The 21,303-nt window shown below is 42.6% G+C and overlaps 1 protein-coding gene across 1 annotated transcript; it reads left to right on the top strand.

The window, feature by feature from the left end:
• Positions 1–15,365: 15,365 nt before the first annotated feature.
• On the top strand, positions 15,366–20,717 carry CCN3 (cellular communication network factor 3; the record flags this gene model as incomplete). The annotated part of the gene is made up of 4 exons (XM_082328323.1): positions 15,366–15,750; positions 16,075–16,326; positions 18,170–18,378; positions 20,421–20,717. 4 exons carry the CDS (start codon positions 15,366–15,368, stop codon positions 20,715–20,717), a joined length of 1,143 nt encoding a protein of 380 aa, XP_082184449.1.
• Positions 20,718–21,303: the final 586 nt, after the last annotated feature.

Raw genomic sequence — 21,303 nt, 5'->3', positions numbered from 1 at the left:
TTTACATAGAAGCTCCAGCAGACTGAAAAGTGGATTGATCCAGAGATCAACTCCTTCCAGCTCCAGAGCTATCTTGGGGAGGTCTGTGCAGCCCTGTAAGCTGTGGTGTGATACACCTCTATACCACCATCACCTCCACAGGAAAAGATTGATTTCTTACCCAAAGTAGCTGCATAACTTGCCTCTAAACCACTAACAACCTTTTTTTTTTTGTCTTCATGTTCTGCCTAATTTGCTATCTGATATTACCCTGGGACATCTGTCAGCATTACTGCTCACTCCCTTCCACTCACTGATATCAGACTGCCTTCTCCTAGAGCAGAGGCTCTTGGAGTTTTGGAAGGCCACTAACTTGGACTTCAGCTAAGTATTGTATAATGACTAATCTGAAAAGCAATACAGTGCACCAACTTTTAAAAAAATCTTCTGCGGTCCACATAAGAGTTGAGAAACTTCCAGTTTCTGAGGCCATGCTATGGGACTATCCTTAGGAGGAATAATATTGCCCACAAGTTGTATAACTCTTTTTATTTTTAAGTTCTTAATTGCTTTATATTGGTGAGTATCATCATTAGCATGAGAGATGGAGGAGCTCAGGGTGCCAAGATTTTAAGTGATTCACTCAGGATCACAGGAAGTCTGGAAATGTCAGGATCTTTGCCTTGGTCTAATAGTTGTGCTCCACACATGTGCCTCCTACCTGCTGTTATTTAATGCTCTAGAGAATGAGCCTGCCCCAAATCTGCTGATTTTGATGGAATTTTTTTCTATGAATATCAACAGGTACTGGATAAGACTCAGAGTGGGAGGGAAGACAGGACTGCTATAAAGCAGAAAAAGCAGAAAGTCAAAGAATTCAGGAAAGCAATATTTTTGAATGAAATATGAAGTGACTGAAATGTCAGTCAGGAAAGAGAAAAAAAAACATGAAGAGAGGTCATGAAGTTAATCAAAGAATTACAAAAAGACTGAATCCTGAGAAGTAAAGAAACTAATGAAGAGATTTCTAGGCTTAATTACCTTAAAGTAGTTAATTAAGAAACATGGTTAAAGAGTATGAACTATACTCTCCACTGTTGGCGGGGAGAGAGCCTGATTTTCCCCAGAGCAGCAAATGTGCCGGGCTTACCATCTGTCAGGTAAGAAAGAACCTCAAAGCCCAATTCAGTCATTATTTGTAAATGCTTTGGGATGTTTTTGTTTTAATTCTATGACCTTCTTTTGGAAACTGGATTTTTACAAAATATGTAGATCTCTATTTTGCTGACTTTTATATGGAAAACTCAGACAGCTGCATCCCAATATTTGGCATCTCCATCTCTTTCCCTCATCTACACTTCAGTGGTTTGGCTCACAGAGAAGCAAGTCAGCCAGACGGGGGACATGCTCGATGGAGCCCTGTGCTGGAGTTAGTTTTCACGCTGACTCCAGGAAAGGACTTCCCAGCTGCACCCAAGTATTTGCATATAAGCAAAATAACTGATGAACTAGGTTAATTCTCCCCACTGCCCTTCTTTTTGTCCTCCCTTATTTTTAACCCCCTTTTCCTTACTTTCCTCCTCCTCCTTCCTCTAGGCTCACATACCTCATCCTTTCGTTTTAAAAAAGCCTGTCTCTGCCTCTGATGCAGAGATCTCCTTGTTAATGTGGGTGACCAAGGTGTTAAGCTCCACAGGCTGGGCTAATTCTGGATGTATTGGCTTGAGCACTCACAGTGAAATTGGGAACAGGACCAGTACTGACTTCATTGGGAGCAGTGTTAAATCCACAGGACAGCTATAGAGGATTTCCATATCTAAATTTTTCCAGCAGCTTTGAAACTTAGAGTGAGATTTGGATAACCAAAACATTCACAGTAAGATAAAATAATACTTTATCCATTCTTCCCCCATGAAACTATTTGAATGGAAGTACTCTGAGAAAAAAGTCTATTTGGGTAATATTGAAATCTGAAAAGTAGAAAGAACAAAATAGGTTATGAAAAATTTTAGTTAATTTGGAAACCTACAGTGTGAGGACCTTAAAATCACTGGTCTTTAAACCAGAGTATTCTGGGATTTGGAAATCATATGGGAAAAAGTAGATATTATTATCATTAAAAAGAAAAATATTTCCCCAATAACCGCATGCTACAGAAGCAATTTCAAGCATGGTGTATTTATATTTTTGCTGTTGGGACTGTTAAAAACTGGCAGTTATTATAAAACAGGATACTTTTTAAAGCTAGCTCAATTTTAAGTCAATACAGATTCATCAAGATCCTGCTACTTGAAAAGCAGGTTCTTTAATTTCACAGAAAGATTTTCTCTTGTATGAAATCAAGCACAGGAAGTTTAAAAAGCTATTAAAATATGCAAGCCATCACATTGTGTGAGAAAAAAGCATATTTTTACTTGGAGGAAAAAAACCCAACAATATTTTTGGGCTCTACTCAATGCAGAATCAGAAGCTGGGCTGACAGAATAGAACTAAGACACTGATCACATAATTGCTCAATATTATCATATAAAAATTCCCTGAATAAAAGAATATTTATGGGAAATTTTGTCTCTTGTTCCTGGAATTCCTAGGCAGCTGGGCAGCCAGGGCATTACCACCTCTGGGGCAGTGAAAATCCTCAGATGGATCTAGTTTTGGATCACTGAGTAGGTTTAAAGAAAGCCACGCGACATCAGTGTCCTGACCCATTCTGCTAGATTTGGGGAGATGGAGACAGGTTACCAAGGCTTCTGCCCTAAAACCTAGCCCAAATTTACCACTCCAGGCCTCGCCCTTCACCATATTATAGCAAAATGAAGCAAAATGAGATGTCTTTCTTTTTGATGGCATTTTAATGCAGAAAAATCACCTAAAGTACAAGAGATATGGGAGTACACTTTGAAGTAGATTTGTGACACCGTCCTCAATCTAAGGAAGGCTTTTATTCAATAAATTATATGAACTTTACATAAAAACCTTATACTGCACTGAGTATATATTAGGACTAGAAATCTATATCCTCCAGTATCTTCTCTTTGTCTCCAAGTGCAAAAACCGAAACAAGGTGTCTTTACTAAACAAAAGGCATCTTTTCAGTATAGTGAACTGCTGAAATCTAGACAGGCATTTTCAGGCTTTGCCTGCACTGGTTTCATCTCCTCTAATTGTTTCTTTAACATATCCAAAGCTTGCTTTCTAGGTACTAAAGACCAAGAAAACCAAGAAGGACTATATTCAGCAAAATCTGATAGGAATTAAAATCTCCCCAAGGAGATCAAGTGGTGTTACAGCAGGTTAATGCTTCAGCTAGTGGGTTGCTGATATTAAGCTGTGCATCTCTGAAGCCTCATGGGCCTTGTCAACTTTCCACCCATACCACAGTACAGAAACATCTGGGTGAAACAGCACTGAGCTTACTCACTATGAAAACACACAGATGAACACTCACATACCTCCTTTCTCATGTGCATGGCTGAAAGTTGGGCTGAAGTGCAAAACAGATTAAGCAAGCCACTGGTTGTGAAGCACTCTTGGGAGCCGTTTTTCACTCTTCTGCAAGACAAACTCCTTATTGGTTGACAATGAGATGTTTCTCCATTCATACTTAACACGTTTATAAATGTTTTAATACCTCATTTTTAAAGATTTTAATACCTTGTATTAAAAGAGTACACAGAGAATCCACGAGAGGAACTTCTCTCCCTTCCTTTATTATAAATCATAATTTACACGTTCCTGAATAATCACTGTATCAGAGACAGCACAGTTTTCACTGCTACTCAGCCCACGTACTTAGCTCCTTCAGCTTCCTCCCACTCCTATGATCCCTGGTCTCTGTTCTGACACTGCTAGTCATGATACCATTTATTGTAATGGTATCTGTGATATCGTTACTTGTTCTGTGGATGCTGAACTAGAGGTTTGTCTACATTACAAAATAATATATTCCTTCATAATCATCATAATCAGCTAAGCAAGACCATCAGACATGATGAAAACTTAGTTTTGAATTATATCTGCTAATCATACATAAAATGGTTAATGGCTTTCTGTTAAACATTAACATTAAACATTAGCAGCGAAAAAATGACTACACATTTTTCTTAGAAGTTGCTGCTCCATTAAGCCTTTTTACAAGTAATATCTGTTTAATTGCCAGTAGAATCCTTATTTACTAAAGAAGACATTTTAGTTATTAATTGGCTTGTTAATTTTTAAATGTAAAACTTACATAATCTAGGCTACTAATTTTTATACAACCTGACACTACCTTTCCACTTATTCCCTGGAACTAGTGCTCTCTCTTCAGTAAATGTTTTAGAGCCTAGTTTGACTGGTTTTGACAAACACGTTTTTGAGAAAAGTATCATCTTCTTAAAATGCTGCCAGTTTCTTTCTGGTCAGAAGAAAGGTTTTAAAGGTTTAATTTAGACTTTACATTAAAAACTGTCACTCTTACATGTATATTAAATGTCCTGAATTACGTTAACAGGAGGTGTAATCAAATTACTCAAATTAAAATATTTTAAATCACAAAAACTGAATCAGAATAGAAAAGCAAGAAATCATGTTATACAGGGAAGGGGGCATATAGTTTTATCAAAAAGAGGAAAAGAAAATAGATCATTTACACAACAGAGAACTCACAATTGTTTAAAACAAGCTGATATTGCTGAGACAATATTTGGATGAACAATATTTGGATGGTGCAGTACACACATTTTTTTCTCTTATGCTATGAAACCTGGAGTGATGAATACATTAGTTTAAGAATGCCTTGCAGCAAATATTTGGCATGATCATAGACACTATAAATTCTGCTTTCAGCTTCCACTAATATCCATACATCCTTATGATGAAATAAGCTTAATTTTACTTGGGTTCAAAGCTGCCAGGATCAGGGATTGTGTCTTTTTCTGTATCTTTATTGTTCCTACCACATAGTATTCTAGGAATCTACAATAGTATCTATTAAAACATATAATATAGTTATTAATTAATAATTATCATATGCACCATATCAGTTAATTACTTCTGCAAAGCACAAAGTTTCAAAATTTGTTTTACTGAACTTTCTAACTTCCCAATATTAGCCTCTAGTTTTGTCATGACTACTTTTGGAGAGAAGTTTTGAATGCCATCACAGCTGATTAAAAAGTTGCATTATTCTTTTTATTCAATCTCTGTTTCTTTTTCTGCCTGTATTTCTAGAACTTCTCTTTTCCTTTCTCCTGGTTTGTCCCCAACCTCCTTTTATTTCTGTTTCCAGTTTATAGAAATTTTCCTCTCTTCTTGGCAAGAGGAACAAACTTGTGGCCTAGAGACTTTAAAACATACTTCTGTAGCCATGGATTTCACATACCTAGCCTGCTGTCTGCACAGCATTTCAACTGAAAAGCTATACTGAAGCAAATATTTCTGGAAATTTTTATGAACTAAAAGAACTTTACAGCCATTTAGAATTGCCTGGCATTGGTACTGAAGGACGAACGGGTGTCAGTAGGCAGGACACACCAACGGCCTTTGCCAGTCTTGTTAACACCTGTATGAGCTGCTGCAGAGATTAAAGAGCAGAGCAATGAAACGAAAGGGAACGGGTCAGAGCACAGCTCTGCTTTGCTTCACTGTCCTCCCTTCCTCTCTCCCCCTTTTTTTTTGTAGACTGCCGCACAGGAAAATCCAGTTGTGCGCAGACAGCAAGCAGCCTGGAAGAAGGTGCTTTTCCGTTCGTTAAACAAACAAGTGAATGGGTATTTGTGGACCAAACGTTTCAGTCTTCCTCACTAGGCAGAGGTTTCTTAACTCCTGGTCAGCTGTGTTCACAGCGTGCTGGTGCTACGTTACAGTAATTATGCAGCTACGCTTGCTCCACGTAAAGACTTCGCATATTGAAGCCTGAGTATCAGTTGTGAACGTATTCTCTTCTCTGCTGCATCCAACTACAATTCCTTCCCATCACCATCTCTCACTTTTCACCCTTGCAGCTGTTGTAATATTTTGGCTTTCATCTAGATTTATGTTTGTTGAAGAACCATCATTCATCAAAGCCAATAGCTATTAAGGACAAACAGTATCATCCATTAGAGGATCTGAAGTTCCACATTTTTCTAAAGGTAAGGAAATCTACATTCAGATCACTGTAACGATGACTACATCCCTACTGATCGAGTCCTGAATTACTCTTTCATTGTGGCAGTGGGATGGTACAAAAAGCAGTCGCTGACCATCTGGTTTGATATATAGGGTATGATCTTCCATTCTTGGACCTAGTGACACCATCTACACTTCAGAGTCCCTAATTTCTTTCAGCAAAACTGCCACAGGATGCCCAGTACAGTGTTTGTCATCAGTCTAAGATCTTCAACTCAATCTCACCTATTACAGATGTATGAATTCCTCAAATTACTGTCTTCCTAATACTTATTTGGAGATTTCCTCCTTTTTTTTTGCTTGCAATCTAAATTTATTCATAATCCAGACATTAAACAGCCAGTCACTGCAACTCACAATGGGACTCCTGCAGTTTTCTAAGCGTTGTTTGCACATCACCATGAAAGTTCGAGCTGCTTTGTACACTACTTGAATAGTCACGAGACCTTTTCAATGTAGCAGAAAGATATGATTATAGTGCAAATGCCCATGAATTCAAATGTATACAAATACTAATGCAGGGTGCTCCAGCTTTCTGTAAATTTTCTTGCCAATACTTCACACAAACGCTCAAAAATCGTGAAACAGGAGGGAATGTGTCAGTAATAAAAATCAATGCACATCATTTTCTACAATATCAGGAACGCTTTTCAATCTACATCCTCAGCTGTGGAGACTCTCAGAAGATAATGGCTGGTAACACTTCCAGCACATCACAAAATTTGCCTCCATATGCAGTAATAATCTAGAAAACTTCACATTCGTATCTGCTTAACATTTGCTTTTAGTTATAGCTATCTGTTAACAAACTCATTAAGCAAATGGGATGATGTTCGATTTTAGAAGTGTCATATCTTACTCCATGTGCCTCTGCAAAAATGTTGAGGTTGTAGTGTTCCAAAACAGACGGTTTTGGAACTTAGCACTAGTCTAAGTGCTAAGCACTTAGTCTAGCACTTAGTCTGTTGGGATACCAGTTTTTTCAAGGCTAGAAGAAGTTGCTAAATTCTCACAAGACCCAGCATTATGTGCCAGATCAGGTGGCTACCACCTGTACCGTCCTTTCACCTTGGTAAATTCCCTCCAGTATGCTCTCCAGCTTTGGCAGAAGCAGCAGTTTGAAGTTCGAAACACTGCCCTGGAGCTTCTTGTCATGCTGCCTCTGGAATTGAACTTATAAAATAACCAGCTGGGTTAGAATTTTCCCCTGGTATCTACACCATCCTTTTTGCAACCGCTCCCCAGCTGCACAAGCCGTAGCGGTGTATGTACATACTATGAGGTTGAGCCCTGCCCAGGAATGGAGCTTCCCTTTCCTATGGGGCAGGACCGCTTCTCCTCCAGGACCTCCTGCATCCCTACCAAATCTCTTCTGTGAAGAGAAGACTAAAAAGTAATCCCAAATAGACTTCTGGATCTTCCGTCCATTCCTCAAATTTGGGAATGTTTACAGAGCAAATGAATGCCCTGCTATCCTCGGTGAATATTTGCACTGAGTTCATTTCGAATTTAAAAACATATGTATCAGCAAGCACAGGTGTCCTAAGGAAAAAGCATATGGAAAAAAAAGTTATTTGAATTCACATCCAGCTTCCATTTCCACAAAAGGGGAAACAGAGGGAGTCTGTCCTGGAAGCTTTCAGAGGGACCAAAGAAAGGAAAATGGGAAAAGGGAATGAACTGTGCTAAAGCACTCTCTATAAACAATCCCCTGAGTTTGATTTAGAAAAAATGGCATGTTGGTCTGAACAGATTTTTTCTGCTCTATGGATTTCAGTAGGAAAACCTGGATAGAATTTAGAGAAACACAGAAAAAAGCCTGAATGGATCATTTACAAGGAATATTGAAAGTATTAAATTATTTGAGCTTGGCTAAACAATGACACAATAACATTTTCAATCCACAAGTATTTTTAAACTTTATTTTTAAGTGCTGTTTTTACAATGAGGCAGCTTATAAGTGAAGTGAATATGTGGACCACTCCTTTTAATACAGTATCTCCCTGGCAACCAGACCAGCAAAAACAGAAAAAGAGATTAGACGACCAATCGTTTCTTCCATCTCTCATATCTTCGATTTCTTTTCTGGATGGCTGATAAAGTGCTCGGACTCTGTGACTCCTCTGGGTGGGGAAGCTCAATGCAGTATGTTTCCTTTGGCCAGAACCAGTACATGCAGTTAGATGGTATGTTATGCTGATATCATATGGCTGTCTAAAGGAGAAAAAATCTCTTTGGAGTGCCAGCAGTAAAGGCTTGGCTATCACAACAAGACCAAAATTTCAGTGTTTCCTTATGAGTATTTTTAAGCCCTAACTTACGGAAACAGCAAGGAGATTTTGGGAAGATCAGACAATTGGTCCAGGAGCCATGGCTGGGAACGGTTCCCTGGAAGGGCATCCAGCCTGCCAGCCCAAACTGTGTTACTCACGGACAAGGCAGGAACTCAGAACAGCTGAGGAAGAAAACACAGACGTATTTGATAAATGATATGAGATAAATGACAGATGCTCATATCTGAACTGAAATGTATTGTCTTCAAAATTATTCCAGCTGGAAGAAAGGAACCCCTCATGCCAGGTACGTCCCCAATACAACCCTCTTTATGGGTACTCAGTGCCCCTGCCCTTCTCACTCCGAGACAGGACGGCTGCCATGCCCTCTTAAGACCCCTCAGCGTGCAGCTGCCACACAACGGGTCAGAGAGCTTGTTACGGGGTATTCCTCCGGAGGGAGCGCATTATTCTTGTACCTCTCTGTCTCCACTGGCTAGTCAGTTGCTCTATGAGCAAAAGCCGGTTTTAACCTTAAAAACCTGAAATGGTAAGAATTACTTCTGAGACTGCCTCTACACCTGTAGCATAAAGCAACAACAGAGATTATAAAAAGTGCTCAGGCTAAGGAGGTCCAATTTAATTGTACTTCATTTGTTTTCCTTTCCTCACATTCTCAGTAGTTTACAGTTTCTAATTCAGAGCTCTCCCAATTCAAAACCTCTGGAACTGCTCATTCCCAGGACACACTAAGTTTTTGTTTATTCTCCCAAGCTTTTTATTTTTCATTTATTGCCACAAAAGAATATGACAAAAGCATATTGGAAAATGAAATGCAAACTATAAAATATGTTTTCATTACTTATGGCCAGATTATTCAGCACTTGGCAGAGACCAGTGAAGATATGGGAAACAGGCACAAAGGACAGCCCTAAATCACGCCAGTTGGTAACAACCCTTCGTTGGAAATGTCAGGAACTGCCAATTATCTGAATTAGGATCTGATTAGCCATACCCCTTTCTCTCAGACATGCCCTGAGGAACAGCTATTCTTTAGAGAGGAAAAAAAGATGGGGAAACCCCACTCTGCTCAACTAACTTTCTGATTGCAGAACACTCGTTTTACCACCATTAAGTTCTTCAAACTGCTAGCCTCTGCTTCCAGCCCTTACTCATGTAGGTATTCTTATTCTCAAAAGCAATCCGAGAGGCAACCACGTAATAGCTGTTTCATGCATGGAAGAGCCAAAAAACCCCCCCATATGTTCCACATGACCTGTTCATGTACCTCTTACGAAGGTCTTGAAATAGAAATTAGGTGATGTGTTTCTCAAGGATCTTACTGGCTCTCTGCACCAAAATGAGTTTCACTCAGTGAAGAAAGGAAAATTTCCCTAATTCTGTTTATCCATTATCATCTCATGCAGTAAAAGGGACCCAACTTAGATTCTCAGTAATGTCAGCCTGGTAATTTCAGATACAAAGCATAATTATACATTTAGGGTTAATAAACTTTAAAATCAAATTAAATAAGCAAATAAAGACTATCTCACTTATTTTGAGAGCAAATATTAAAGACCCTTTTCTGGCACAAGTCTCATCCCTTTGCTTCCCAACATAGTAGAAATCAGCACTACAGAACATGAGTTACTGAATATACACACCTACAGCCATCCTAACAGGAGCAGGCAGGCATGCCAAATCCCATGGCATGCAACACCTACCCTCAGGTTCCTTGTACGAAGACATCATTCTGGTGGGCTGCAGCGTAGCCCTTACGTTACTTCAGGCACTTTGTTCACTCATCCCACCCTCCCCCAAATAATAGTGACATTTTACGCCCATAAGGGAACACAGAATCCCAGGGGGTGAAAAATTAAAAGCTTGTTAGTGTGTACAAAGAGTATCTGCTGTAAAGAATGCCAGCCCTAAGCAGTGTGGACATGAGCCATTCCTCCCCTACTATTTGTACTATTTGTGACAGTATGGATACCAGGTTTGTGCTTCTTGGCTCTCTTTTCTAAAAATCTCAGCCCAGGTGAAACCACAGCAAACACTTCCACCTGCACTCTTCTGAGCAAATGCTCTTGCTGCTCACCATAGCTTTTTAGACATTAGAACCAATTATAAATGAGCAAATAGTAATAGAAGCTTTCTTAAAAACCTACAACTCCCCTTATGATCCCCAAAATAACAAAGCTGTAGGTAGTAACTTCACCTGGTGACTTGTGCTATACGTATTCCCAGCAGGCTCTACAGCTGAAATAGGTCTGGAGGAAAGAAACTGATGGAACTTTTTTGGTGGAACACGCAGATTGGAGTAAACTGGAACATTTTGTGAATTTCTTTTGAGCGCATAGAACTGTCTGAGTCAAAGGTCGTGATGCAACTCCCCATCCCCACATAATTCATTTTGACATTTTCTAAATGATGTTTCAATTTGAAATGAAATGTTATTTCATTCTGAAGTTTTCTTCAATTGTATGTAAAAATATTAAAAAAAACCTCTAAAATATTTTGCTTCCAACACATTTTTTCCAAATTTCTATTTTGCTAAAACTGTTCTTTTTTGGATGACACAGGAGGCATATCTCAAAAAAAAAAAAAAAAAAAAAAAAAAATCCAAATCACTGTCACTTACACAACTCTGAAGTATTGCAAAACTAATGGTATCATTGCATAGGCTCAGTGGAATTGTAAAATACCGCACGAAACACTGTACAAAATAAAAAGTAGCAGAATTCTTCTATAGGCAAAAAGATAATTCATTTTTTAGTCTCAATTCAAAAACACAACCATGATTAAGTCTGGGGGATTGATTCTGATATTATTGCCATTAAAAAATAATTACACCTTAAATCCTACTTAAAATAATGATACAGTTAACATTGTTAATCATTGAAGAAATCAGCTGCTTTCCTGGAATATCCATCTTACAGCTGAAGCAGCATGTCTTTTGAAGAGAAAAGTCGTTGGGTTCAGCGCATGCACTAGTGGGGAAAATTCACTGGCCTGGTTTCCTTGCCAAGAGCATACATGACCATATTGATCTCCAATGGCCAGCAACATCTTCATCATCCCTATCATGGTACATGCAACAGGATTACCAGTAAACTGTCTCAGCATGAACAGATCTTTTCAGAAACAAATTGTCTTACTCATGGTGAACTACTGTTGCTCCTTTGATAATTTTCAAGTAGACTAGTCTTTTTTGATTCAGGACCATTTTCCTTCTCAGAATCTTTCTGTGGGGTACTCAGGATATCTTCTGGGCATTGACGCTATCCACTTCATCCTGCTGAAAAGGATATATAGATCAAAATACAGAACCTCTTCTATGAACACAGTTCTGCTGCCTGATGGGAACAGGCGTCCTACTCTGAATAGGAAACACTGAGTCTTGATTCAAAGCTGCTGGGACCATTCACAAATTTGCATAGATCTTCATAGGAAACATCTTCTTTTCTCAGTAGCTCGATGGGAAATAAAACAGTTCATTAACACTGACATCAGAAGTAATGTTGCCAGCATCTGAGTCTCATATTTGTAGTTCAGGTACCATTTTCAAGATTAATCACATCATTCATCAATATTAAAGCTCTAAATGTTGAGGATGAACTCAAAACCCCAGGTAACCATTTGTGTCTGGATTAGCTCTTCTTGTAGTACATACAGAAGTCAAGGAGGCAGAAGGCTAAAACCTCATGAAGTCAAACAGCAACTTCAAAACTCCACAGTACTTATAAAGTAGTCATGTAAGCAGAGACAAATGTAGGAGAGTCCACTTGAACCTTGGACAGGTCTCTTCCGAACCACAATGAGTGTGGTACATACCTCAAAGCAGGCTGTAGTCAGGGAGGGCTGATCTGAACGGCTCAGGCTAGATGAGAATGACCATCAGGATGACCCTAAATATTAGTTGAGGTACCCAGTCATCCAAGTGGGCAACACGATTCACACTTCACAAACCTTCTTCCAGGATCTCTACCAGCTCAGACAGATAGGACTGTTTTAGTTATAGCCATTTCATCTGCGGCTGAAGAACCTCTTATGCTGCTACCATATGTTGAGGGAGGAACCAACGCAGTTTGTTACCAAGTCTGATGGCTTGCTATTGATATATCAATGTGTATGGAAAGCTGATAATATCACCGATAATTATGAATGTACTGGAGCCTTTATATATTTTTTGTTTGGTCCATATTTAGGTCATGTGCAACATTAAGAGCCCCAAAAGATGTTAGGAATTTACAGCTGTCATCTAGGCTGAGAAGGGCTAGCTAAAATCCAAAATGGCAGTATTTTCAAGAAAAATATTGTGATTTGTGTGGTAGACTACTAGAGAGGGCATAAAACTATAAGACACTGTAGGGCAAGGGATGAATCATCCACCTTACACTTGTATCAGCCGTGTCTTCCTGTAGAGTGAAGAGCAGAGGTTCATTTCATTACATATTAGGAGGAATTACTCTTTGCAACAGCTAGAGCCAAGGTGGCGACCCAAATATTAACTCACTTAAATACAGTTCTTTAAAAATCAAACCCAGAGAAATGAAGACGTTTATTTGTACCTACTAATTTTATATCATGACTAAGCACTATTCACTACCAGCTGAGCCAGAAAGAAACCCCTCCACCTGATCATTATTTTACTCTGTGAGGAGTAACAAAGGGTACGGTACGTTCATATGATAAGAAAAGTATGTTGCCCTTAAAAAAGTTGCAAAACAAGTACAGAAAAAAAAAAAAAATGACTGTTAGGAAGATGAAGCAGCATCCTAGAACTGGTAGTTCCAATGGATTCCAAACTATGCATGCTTTGGGGACTGCAATGTCTGGGAAAAGGTCTTTGGCCCTACTGTACTGAACTGCAGCATCATCTTATTTTCATAACTGGTATTTCATAAACAAATGGGGACTTAAGAAATTTATTAAATGCATGTAAAATGGTTATTTTTTTCCAAATTAAGTATTCCAGTAAATATTATTTTCATTTATTTGATTCTCTCTGCAGGTTTATGTGGTGAAACCTTTTTTATAGACCAGAAGATACTTAAGAGTGGTGTGAAGTAATCTCATTGAAAGGGAAGGTAACTTTCAGGTGCTGTGAATGATTACTGGCACTGAAAACCTCATCAGATTCACATATGGAGGGACAGGCAAAAACAGATCTTGTATGTGCCCCTCTGGCTTACAGTCCTGCTTCTGGGAAAACTACAGGATCAGTCTTGCTTCTCTTTAGCAAATCTTAACGCTTGGCCAAGAGCATTGGTCATTCTGTTCACAAGCAAGGTGCCATAAAAAGTGGCTTTGTGCTGACTGCCTAAATCAGAGGCAAGAGGGAAAGAAGCAAGGGGGAAAAAAAAGAAAAAGGAGATAAGGAAGGTGAAATGACCTGTAAGTCAGTGGATGACTGAAATAACCTCAAACCCATGCCCAAGCTGCTAATAAGGTTTGAACAACCCAATGTTCCCTTTGGCTGGTCCTGCTGTTTGTGAATGAGAAAATGAAGGGCCAATACGTGACCGGAGATGATGTGTTTCTGTGCCGGTGAAGTCTGCTTTGCCCAGAAAGAGGCTTCTCCAGAAACCCTGCTGTTGTCACTCAGCATCAAGAAAGAAATGGTGACTTTTATCCAAAACAAAACTTGTGTCTGGTGATTTCTGGTTTTGTGCTGAGTATTGCTTTGGCTTAGAGCTACAGCAGCCTTGTAAATTTGTAAGTACCACTTGTGTCATGTCTTAAGCTTAAAAGACATCTTGTTTTCAGTAGTCTGTCTATGACTTTTGTTTATTTTTCAAATATTTTCTCTTTAACAAGCCACAACAGAATCCAGTGCATATTATCTGCCCCAGACGACCGGGGATAGAGAATATCTGTATCCTAGCAAGACCCAAGAAGGCCTGCCTTGGGCAGAAGGCAATTCCTGACAAGTAAAACCCGTTAACAGATTTAGTCTCCCTTACGCTTGGCCTAAATCCGTCCTGCACACACTAAAATAACTGCACAGCACAGAGCACTGGAGCTACTTCTCCAAAGCATTCCTGAGGCCTGACATGTCGGCTCGGCATCTCCCTTGGTTGCACACGCCATGCGAGCCCTGGGGAGCCTGGTACCTTTGCAGCTCATCACAGGAGCTTCACGGTGCACAGAGCTCAAAGAGCTGCCTGCACAACTTCTGTTTCCTACCAGCCGATACGCTCGCACCCCTCTGGTAATCAATAGTGCCCATAACTTGAAACTGAAGAATTTACTGCGGAGCACACATCACCACACAGCCCCTAACCCTCACGGGCCCGTTCCCGCCTCAGTAATGCCCGCAAAGCCCAAGAGGCCTCAGGCAAGGGCCAGAAGCAGCGCGGCCCCGAGAGGTGCTTGCGTTTGGGGCGGCCGGTCTCCAACGCCGAGCGCTGCCCAACCAGTTGGCCATGCCGCAGACCATGGCGTGGCCCCCCAACAGCAGAGAGGCAGCATGGCGCTTCCCTACAAGGTATAACCGCGGGTGGGAGATGCCTGCAGGCGAACAGGGCGGGCTGGGGGCCGCCGGGCCGGGCGGAGGGCGGCAGCCCGGGGGAGCCCCTCGCCTCAGGGGCTCGGCCGGCTCGGCCCCCGGGAAGGGGCCGGTTCTGCCCTCGGGGCTCCGGCCCCCTCTCCACGTAACGCCTCCGGGGAGAGGGCTGCCGCCCGTGCCGCCCGGCGCCGGGCCGGGCAGGGTCGTGCGGGCGCGGCGGGGCTGCGGCAGCGGCTCGGCGGCGGCGGGGCAGGTGGCGGGGGGAGCGGGGGGAGCGGAGCGCCCGGCCCGGCCCGGCTCCAGCTCCGGCTCCAGCTCCCCGCCTCCGGCCCGCGCTGCCCTCTGCGGGGGAGTGGTGGTGGAGGGGGGTCCCCGACGGCCTCTATATAAGCGGCTGCAATGGCTCTGCCGGCAGAGCCGAGCGGCGCGGCGGGGAGGCAGTGGCCGGGACCATGGCGACGGGCGGCGGGCAGGGCCTGCCCGCCCTGCTGCTCCTCCTCCTCCTCCGGCTGTGCGAGGCAAGTGCGGGGCCGGCGGGTGGGGGGAGCCCGCGGCCGGGCCGGCCCCGTGACCCGGCCCTCGGGGCCGCTTTGTCCCCGCAGGTGAGCGGCCGGGAGCCGGCGTGTCCCCGGCCCTGCGGCGGGCGCTGCCCGGCCGAGCCGCCGCGCTGCGCCCCGGGGGTGCCCGCCGTGCTGGACGGCTGCTCCTGCTGCCTGGTGTGCGCCCGGCAGCGCGGCGAGAGCTGCTCCCCGCTGCTGCCCTGCGACGAGAGCAGCGGCCTCTACTGCGACCGCGGCCCCGAGGACGGCGGCGGCGGGGCCACCGGCATCTGCATGGGTAGGTGGCGGCGGGCGGGCGGCGCCGGGGCTGGGGGCCGGCACGGCGTCCCCCGCCTGCGGCAGCCCTCCCCGGGGCGGCGGGGGGACCCTCCCCGGGCCGGGGCCCGCCGCGGGGTCCGCCGGGGGCTGTCGCTGTCCCCCTCTTCCCCCGCCGTCCCTCAGGCCGAGCGGCCCTGCCTCAGGACGGCCGGCGCCGCGGCGGGCCGAGGGCTCCCCGGCTGCTGGGGGACGGTGTGGAGCGGGGCCCGCTCCGGGACGGGGGGGACGGGGAGGGAGCCGGGTGCCCCCCGTCTCAGTGCAGTGCGTTCGCTGCTCTCACTAGTGCTGGAGGGGGACAACTGCGTGTTTGACGGGATGATCTATCGCAACGGGGAGACGTTCCAGCCCAGCTGCAAGTACCAGTGCACCTGCCGCGACGGACAGATCGGCTGCCTGCCCCGCTGCAACCTGGACCTGCTGCTCCCCGGCCCCGACTGCCCTTTCCCCAGAAAAATCGAAGTCCCGGGAGAGTGCTGTGAGAAGTGGATCTGTGACCCTAAAGATGAAGTGATTTTGGGAGGTTTTGCTATGGCTGGTGAGGAAACTAAAACTATATCATGGTCATTGTGAGAAGGAGGTGATATCATACTGGAAATATCCATGGGGTTGCCAAATCTAAGACACATTGCTTTGTGCGGTCGGTTTCTTCTGATCTTTTCTCTCATCTAGAGTCACTAGTAAGTATACCAGTGGTTATGACAAAGGCAGAGCTCGACAGGTAAAAGAAAATATACTCAGATGATGAACGTGCATAGCAGTTTTGAAAGGTAGTTAGCTTGAGTTAGTTCCCAATTCTGAAATTGCTGTTTATCTAGTATAGGGTAGTTCTGTGAGTGGAATGAAACGGGGGCAAGCTCATAATCCTCCAAACATTCCCCCCTCCCAAAAAATCAAAGCTGCAGTCTTGCTAGTTGCTCTTCAAGAATGTTACATCATAAATACTATTCTAACAGCTTAGTCTACAAGAGATTTTTTTCCCCTAAATTCCCCAGCTATTACAAGTGGTCAGCATGGTAGCTAAAATGCCAACAAATTCCTGCCTGTCTGTGCTAGAGCTCTCATCATTATTGTTGGCATTAAAAGCATTACAAAGTACTTGGAAAAGCAGTGGGTCTAAACACAGTGAGTGGATCTGAAAAAAAAAATCCCATTCCATAATGCAGAACTCATAAAGTGCTTTTCTAATTGAAAAAAAAAAGGTACATAATACTTTCCCTCTGTTTTCTTACTGAATTATGTTTCCATCCCCTTTAAATTAGACTATTAGTTCAACATGAATAATAAGCTACCTTTACTGAGAGTTGAGGGCGCTGCATTCTGTTCCAGTCACTGCTCTTTGTGATCTTAAGCAGTTAGTTATGCTGAAACTCAGCTAATCCATTTGAAAAACAAGTAAGGAAGGATCCAGGAAGAAAAGCTCTAAAAACTTTTCGGAGTGCTATGAAGTGTCGGTTGTAAGGCACATAAGGTATAAACAAAAATCTTGCCACCTTTCTACTATCTTCCCTTTTCTTTGATTTGTCTGACAGTGACAGGTTAATCCGTAAAATGCCTACAGATGGATTATCTGCATTCTTTCTAGCAATAGCCATCCTTCTTGGGAGGCCACCTATTTTGGAGCTTTACCATGCAAAAGGCAAAAATGCAGTTGTAGAGGAGCTTAACAGCAAGAGCTGTGCCTGACAGCTCAGTCGTGTTGCCTCATTGTGTTTACTCCCATGATAACCACTGAACCAAACTATACAGCTACCAATATTTGCATAATACAGCTTAACACCGTCATGAGGGCAGGACGATGATCAGAGAAGGCTATGCCTTTGAGTAGCTGTGATAACTCCTGGGAATTACTTCCTTCCGCCCTCCCCACCATCACCCTGGCTATAATCTGTCAATAATTAACAAGATCGGGTGACTTTATGACTCTTGGAGAAAGGACTTTACTTCCATGCTGTTTATTAGTTTAGATAAATCATTTGGCCTATCTCAAATCATATTTAATATAAATGCTTTTATGACGTAGCTTTAGAACAGATTTGTGATGTATTTCCATTGGAAAGAGTGAGGAGTAAAGAAATGTTAGAGTTCTAAACTGGTTAAAAATTTGCAGTAATTCTTCCAGCTGTGGACTTGAGTGAACTGAATCGAAGTGCTTTGCTGATTACACTGATAGGCACCTTCTGTTATTTTTAGATGTAGGAAGTTGCCATCCAGGGCTCCTAAAAAGGCAGCGTTTAAAATTCCTAAATCCTGTCAAAAGCATGGATTTTGGACCTTTTTTTTGTCTCACATTTCTTCCCAGATGTGGTAGAACTCAATTAGATACTGGGTTTTCACATGAGTTTTTCTTGTAATAAAGTTCTGTGAGGTTTTTTCTCCAGCCTACAGACAAGAGGCCACACTGGGGATCGATGTGTCGGATTCAAGTGCCAATTGTATCGAGCAGACAACAGAATGGAGTGCTTGTTCCAAAAGCTGTGGAATGGGCTTTTCCACCCGTGTTACCAACAGAAATCAGCAGTGTGAGATGGTGAAGCAGACACGGCTTTGCATGATAAGACCTTGTGAAAATGAAGAGCCATCTGATAAGGTATGCTGCAAAGAGTGGCAGGGGAGCAGAGTCTCTTCAGCTGTAATTCCAAGGTTGCAATATTATGGTCTAGAATGCTCCAGATGCAAGTGTACATAAATACACCTTTTAACATATGTGCAGCAAGCCCAGTGTTTTTAGTAGGCATTAGATTTGGTGTGTTTGCTCAGTAGCTTTGTGCTGCACCTCCAGCAGGTTGAGGGAGGTGATCCTGCCCCTCTGTTCTGCTCTGGTGAGACCCCCCCTGGAGTGCTGCGTCCAGCTCTGGGGTCCTCAGCATGGGAAGGACATGGACCTGTTGGAGCGGGTCCAGAGGAGGGACACAAAACTGATCGGAGGGATGGAACACTTCTGCTATGAGAAAAGGCTGAGAGAGTTGGGGTTATTCAGCCTGGAGAAGAGAAGGTTCCAGGGAGACCTTATTGCGGCCTTTTAGTACTTAAAGGGGGCTTATAAGACAGACAGACTTCCTAGCAGGGCCTGTTGCGATAGGACAAGGGGCAATGGTTTTAAACTAAAAGAGGGGAGATTTAGACTAGATATAAGGCAGACATTTTTTTTATGATGAGAGTGGTGAAACACTGGCACAGGTTGCCCGGAGAGGTGGTAGATGCCCCATCCCTGGAAACATTCAAGTCCAGGCTGGATGGGGCTCTGAGCAACCTGATCGAGTTGAAGATGTCCCTGCTCATTGCAGGGGGGTTGGACTAGATGACCTTTAAAGGTCCCTTCCAACCCAAACCATTCTATGATTCTATGATAATTTGAGCCATCGCAAACAGATCAGGTAAATTCCATGTGCAGACTACTTTTTGACAGCTCGTGCAGTCTAACTTCTCCCACAAATGCAATTGTACTACCTCTATGTATATTTCAGAGCTGCTCCAGTCATGCAGACGGATATGTCTCAACAGATGCTCAACAGATTTCTAGTCTGTTGAGCATCTGGAACTGCAGAGAAATGTGTGAAATCTTGCAAAATCTGCTTGGGTAAATTAAACCTTATCTTAATCCTTATGATGCTCTTTCCAAAAGCCAATCCAACACTGACACTTCAGGTGCAATAAATGTGTATCTAAGGGAGCTGACTTTTTTGCTGCTTCTACACATTATACAAGTGCTTCTGTCAGGGAGAGTAACATGTAGGTAGGTAAAAGGACCATCGCTTTATGTAATGCTCTGAGTGTTGGAAAGCATTGCTAAGGCCTTTGCTGAATACTCCGTGCAGTTTTAAATGCTGTGTTTCGAAAAGGATATGAAACATTTGGGAAGAGTTGAGGAGACTAACAAGAATAAGCAATGGTCTAGAAAACATGTTCTGCTAGGGAAAAATTGATTGAGCTGAACTTTTTCTGAATGCAAGAGAACGGAGATGCGTTCTCATAACCATGTTCAGATATTGCAGCCTGTTCTGAGTCCATGGGGGATACAACAAGAAATGGTGAGTTTAGACTGCATAAAAATTAAGACAGGAGTGAAAACCTTCCAAGCAGTCAGAAGAGTGAACTGTTAGGATTGTCTGGCGTAGATGTGGGGTCTCTGTCACTGAAGACTCCCAAGGACAAGTTAGACAGCCATCTATTAAGAATAACATGGATAAAGCTGATTCTGCCTTGGGTCACAGGAATTGGCAATGACTTTTGAGGTTCGTTTTAACGCTCTTTTTTTTACCCCTGAATCTAGTCCTGTAACTTGCTCATTTGGCTTCCTGATTCTCTGATGGAACTACACTAGCCTGAAAAGTTCTCCAGTAGAGTATAGTTTCATAATGAATTTTGCTTTGGCTTGTCTCAGACGACAAGAGTGGGCTTTAATTATTTGTCCTTTGTTACTGGCCCAATAACACACTGGTGTCAAAGGGCAGATCTTGCAGGAGTTGCCTGTAAGTAACTACTGAAGTAGCTGCAAAGTCTTACTGCTGGTGAATGAGCAAAGACAACAAATTTAAGTTTTCAGAGTACACCTATATCCTTGCATGTCAATTTTTAACTGCTTTCTGTCTTAGCAATGATGTAGCTAATGTCTCTTCATGTTTCTCTTAGAAAGGGAAGAAATGTATCCGAACAAAGAAGTCCCTGAAAGCTGTTCGCTTTGAATACAAGAACTGCACTAGCGTGCAGACATACAAACCTCGTTACTGTGGCCTCTGCAATGATGGACGGTGCTGTACCCCACACAATACCAAAACGATTCAAGTTGAGTTCCGCTGTCTTCAGGGCAAAGTCCTAAAAAAGCCAATGATGTTGATCAACACCTGTGTCTGTCATAATAACTGTCCTCAGAGTAACAATGCTTTCTTCCAGCCGTTAGATCCAACGTCTAGTGAAGCAAAAATATGAAAAGCATAAATTAGATAGCGCAAAGGGTATAAATAGTTTATACAAAACTTGACCCACAATCAGGTGAATGTAACAATTGCATATGTAAAATATCTAAGATGTTTTCAAAACCGTCTAGGTGCTTTCTTTTCCTGTAGTTTATTAAATACCTCAGTTTACATTTTCCCCCTCCAAATTTGTTTTATTCACTTGAAGGAAATTTTGTACCTTGGACAGAGCCTTCTTTTTTTCTTGGCAGTGGCATAAAGATTACAAAGCGAACAGCTAGTCTTTCTCCTTGAGCTAAGGGGATCATGCCACGAGCTTCAGTAGCTGTAAGATGGGGCTCTTTAAGAGTAAATGGATTCCTTGGGGAATGCATGATACCAGATCACATAAGCTTCCAGGTTCTTAACTTCACTTTGCATAATGCATATAGACACTTAAGCAGTGTTCTTTTTCTGTTCTAACGAAACTCTGTTTCCGATGACAGTAAAAATCTTACTGATGAAAGTGTTGTATTTTTGTGTCTTATAAAATACCTTCTATCTGTACCTCCGACTTTCTCTGAGGATTCAGTTCGCACATAGCCCCTGACATGGCATAG

This window comes from Platalea leucorodia (genome assembly GCF_965183815.1).
Source record: "Platalea leucorodia genome assembly, chromosome: 1".
NCBI classification, from domain to species: domain Eukaryota; kingdom Metazoa; phylum Chordata; class Aves; order Pelecaniformes; family Threskiornithidae; genus Platalea; species Platalea leucorodia.
The sequence above is the reverse complement of the archived record's forward strand: the minus strand, read 5'-3'. Positions and strand labels throughout refer to the sequence as shown.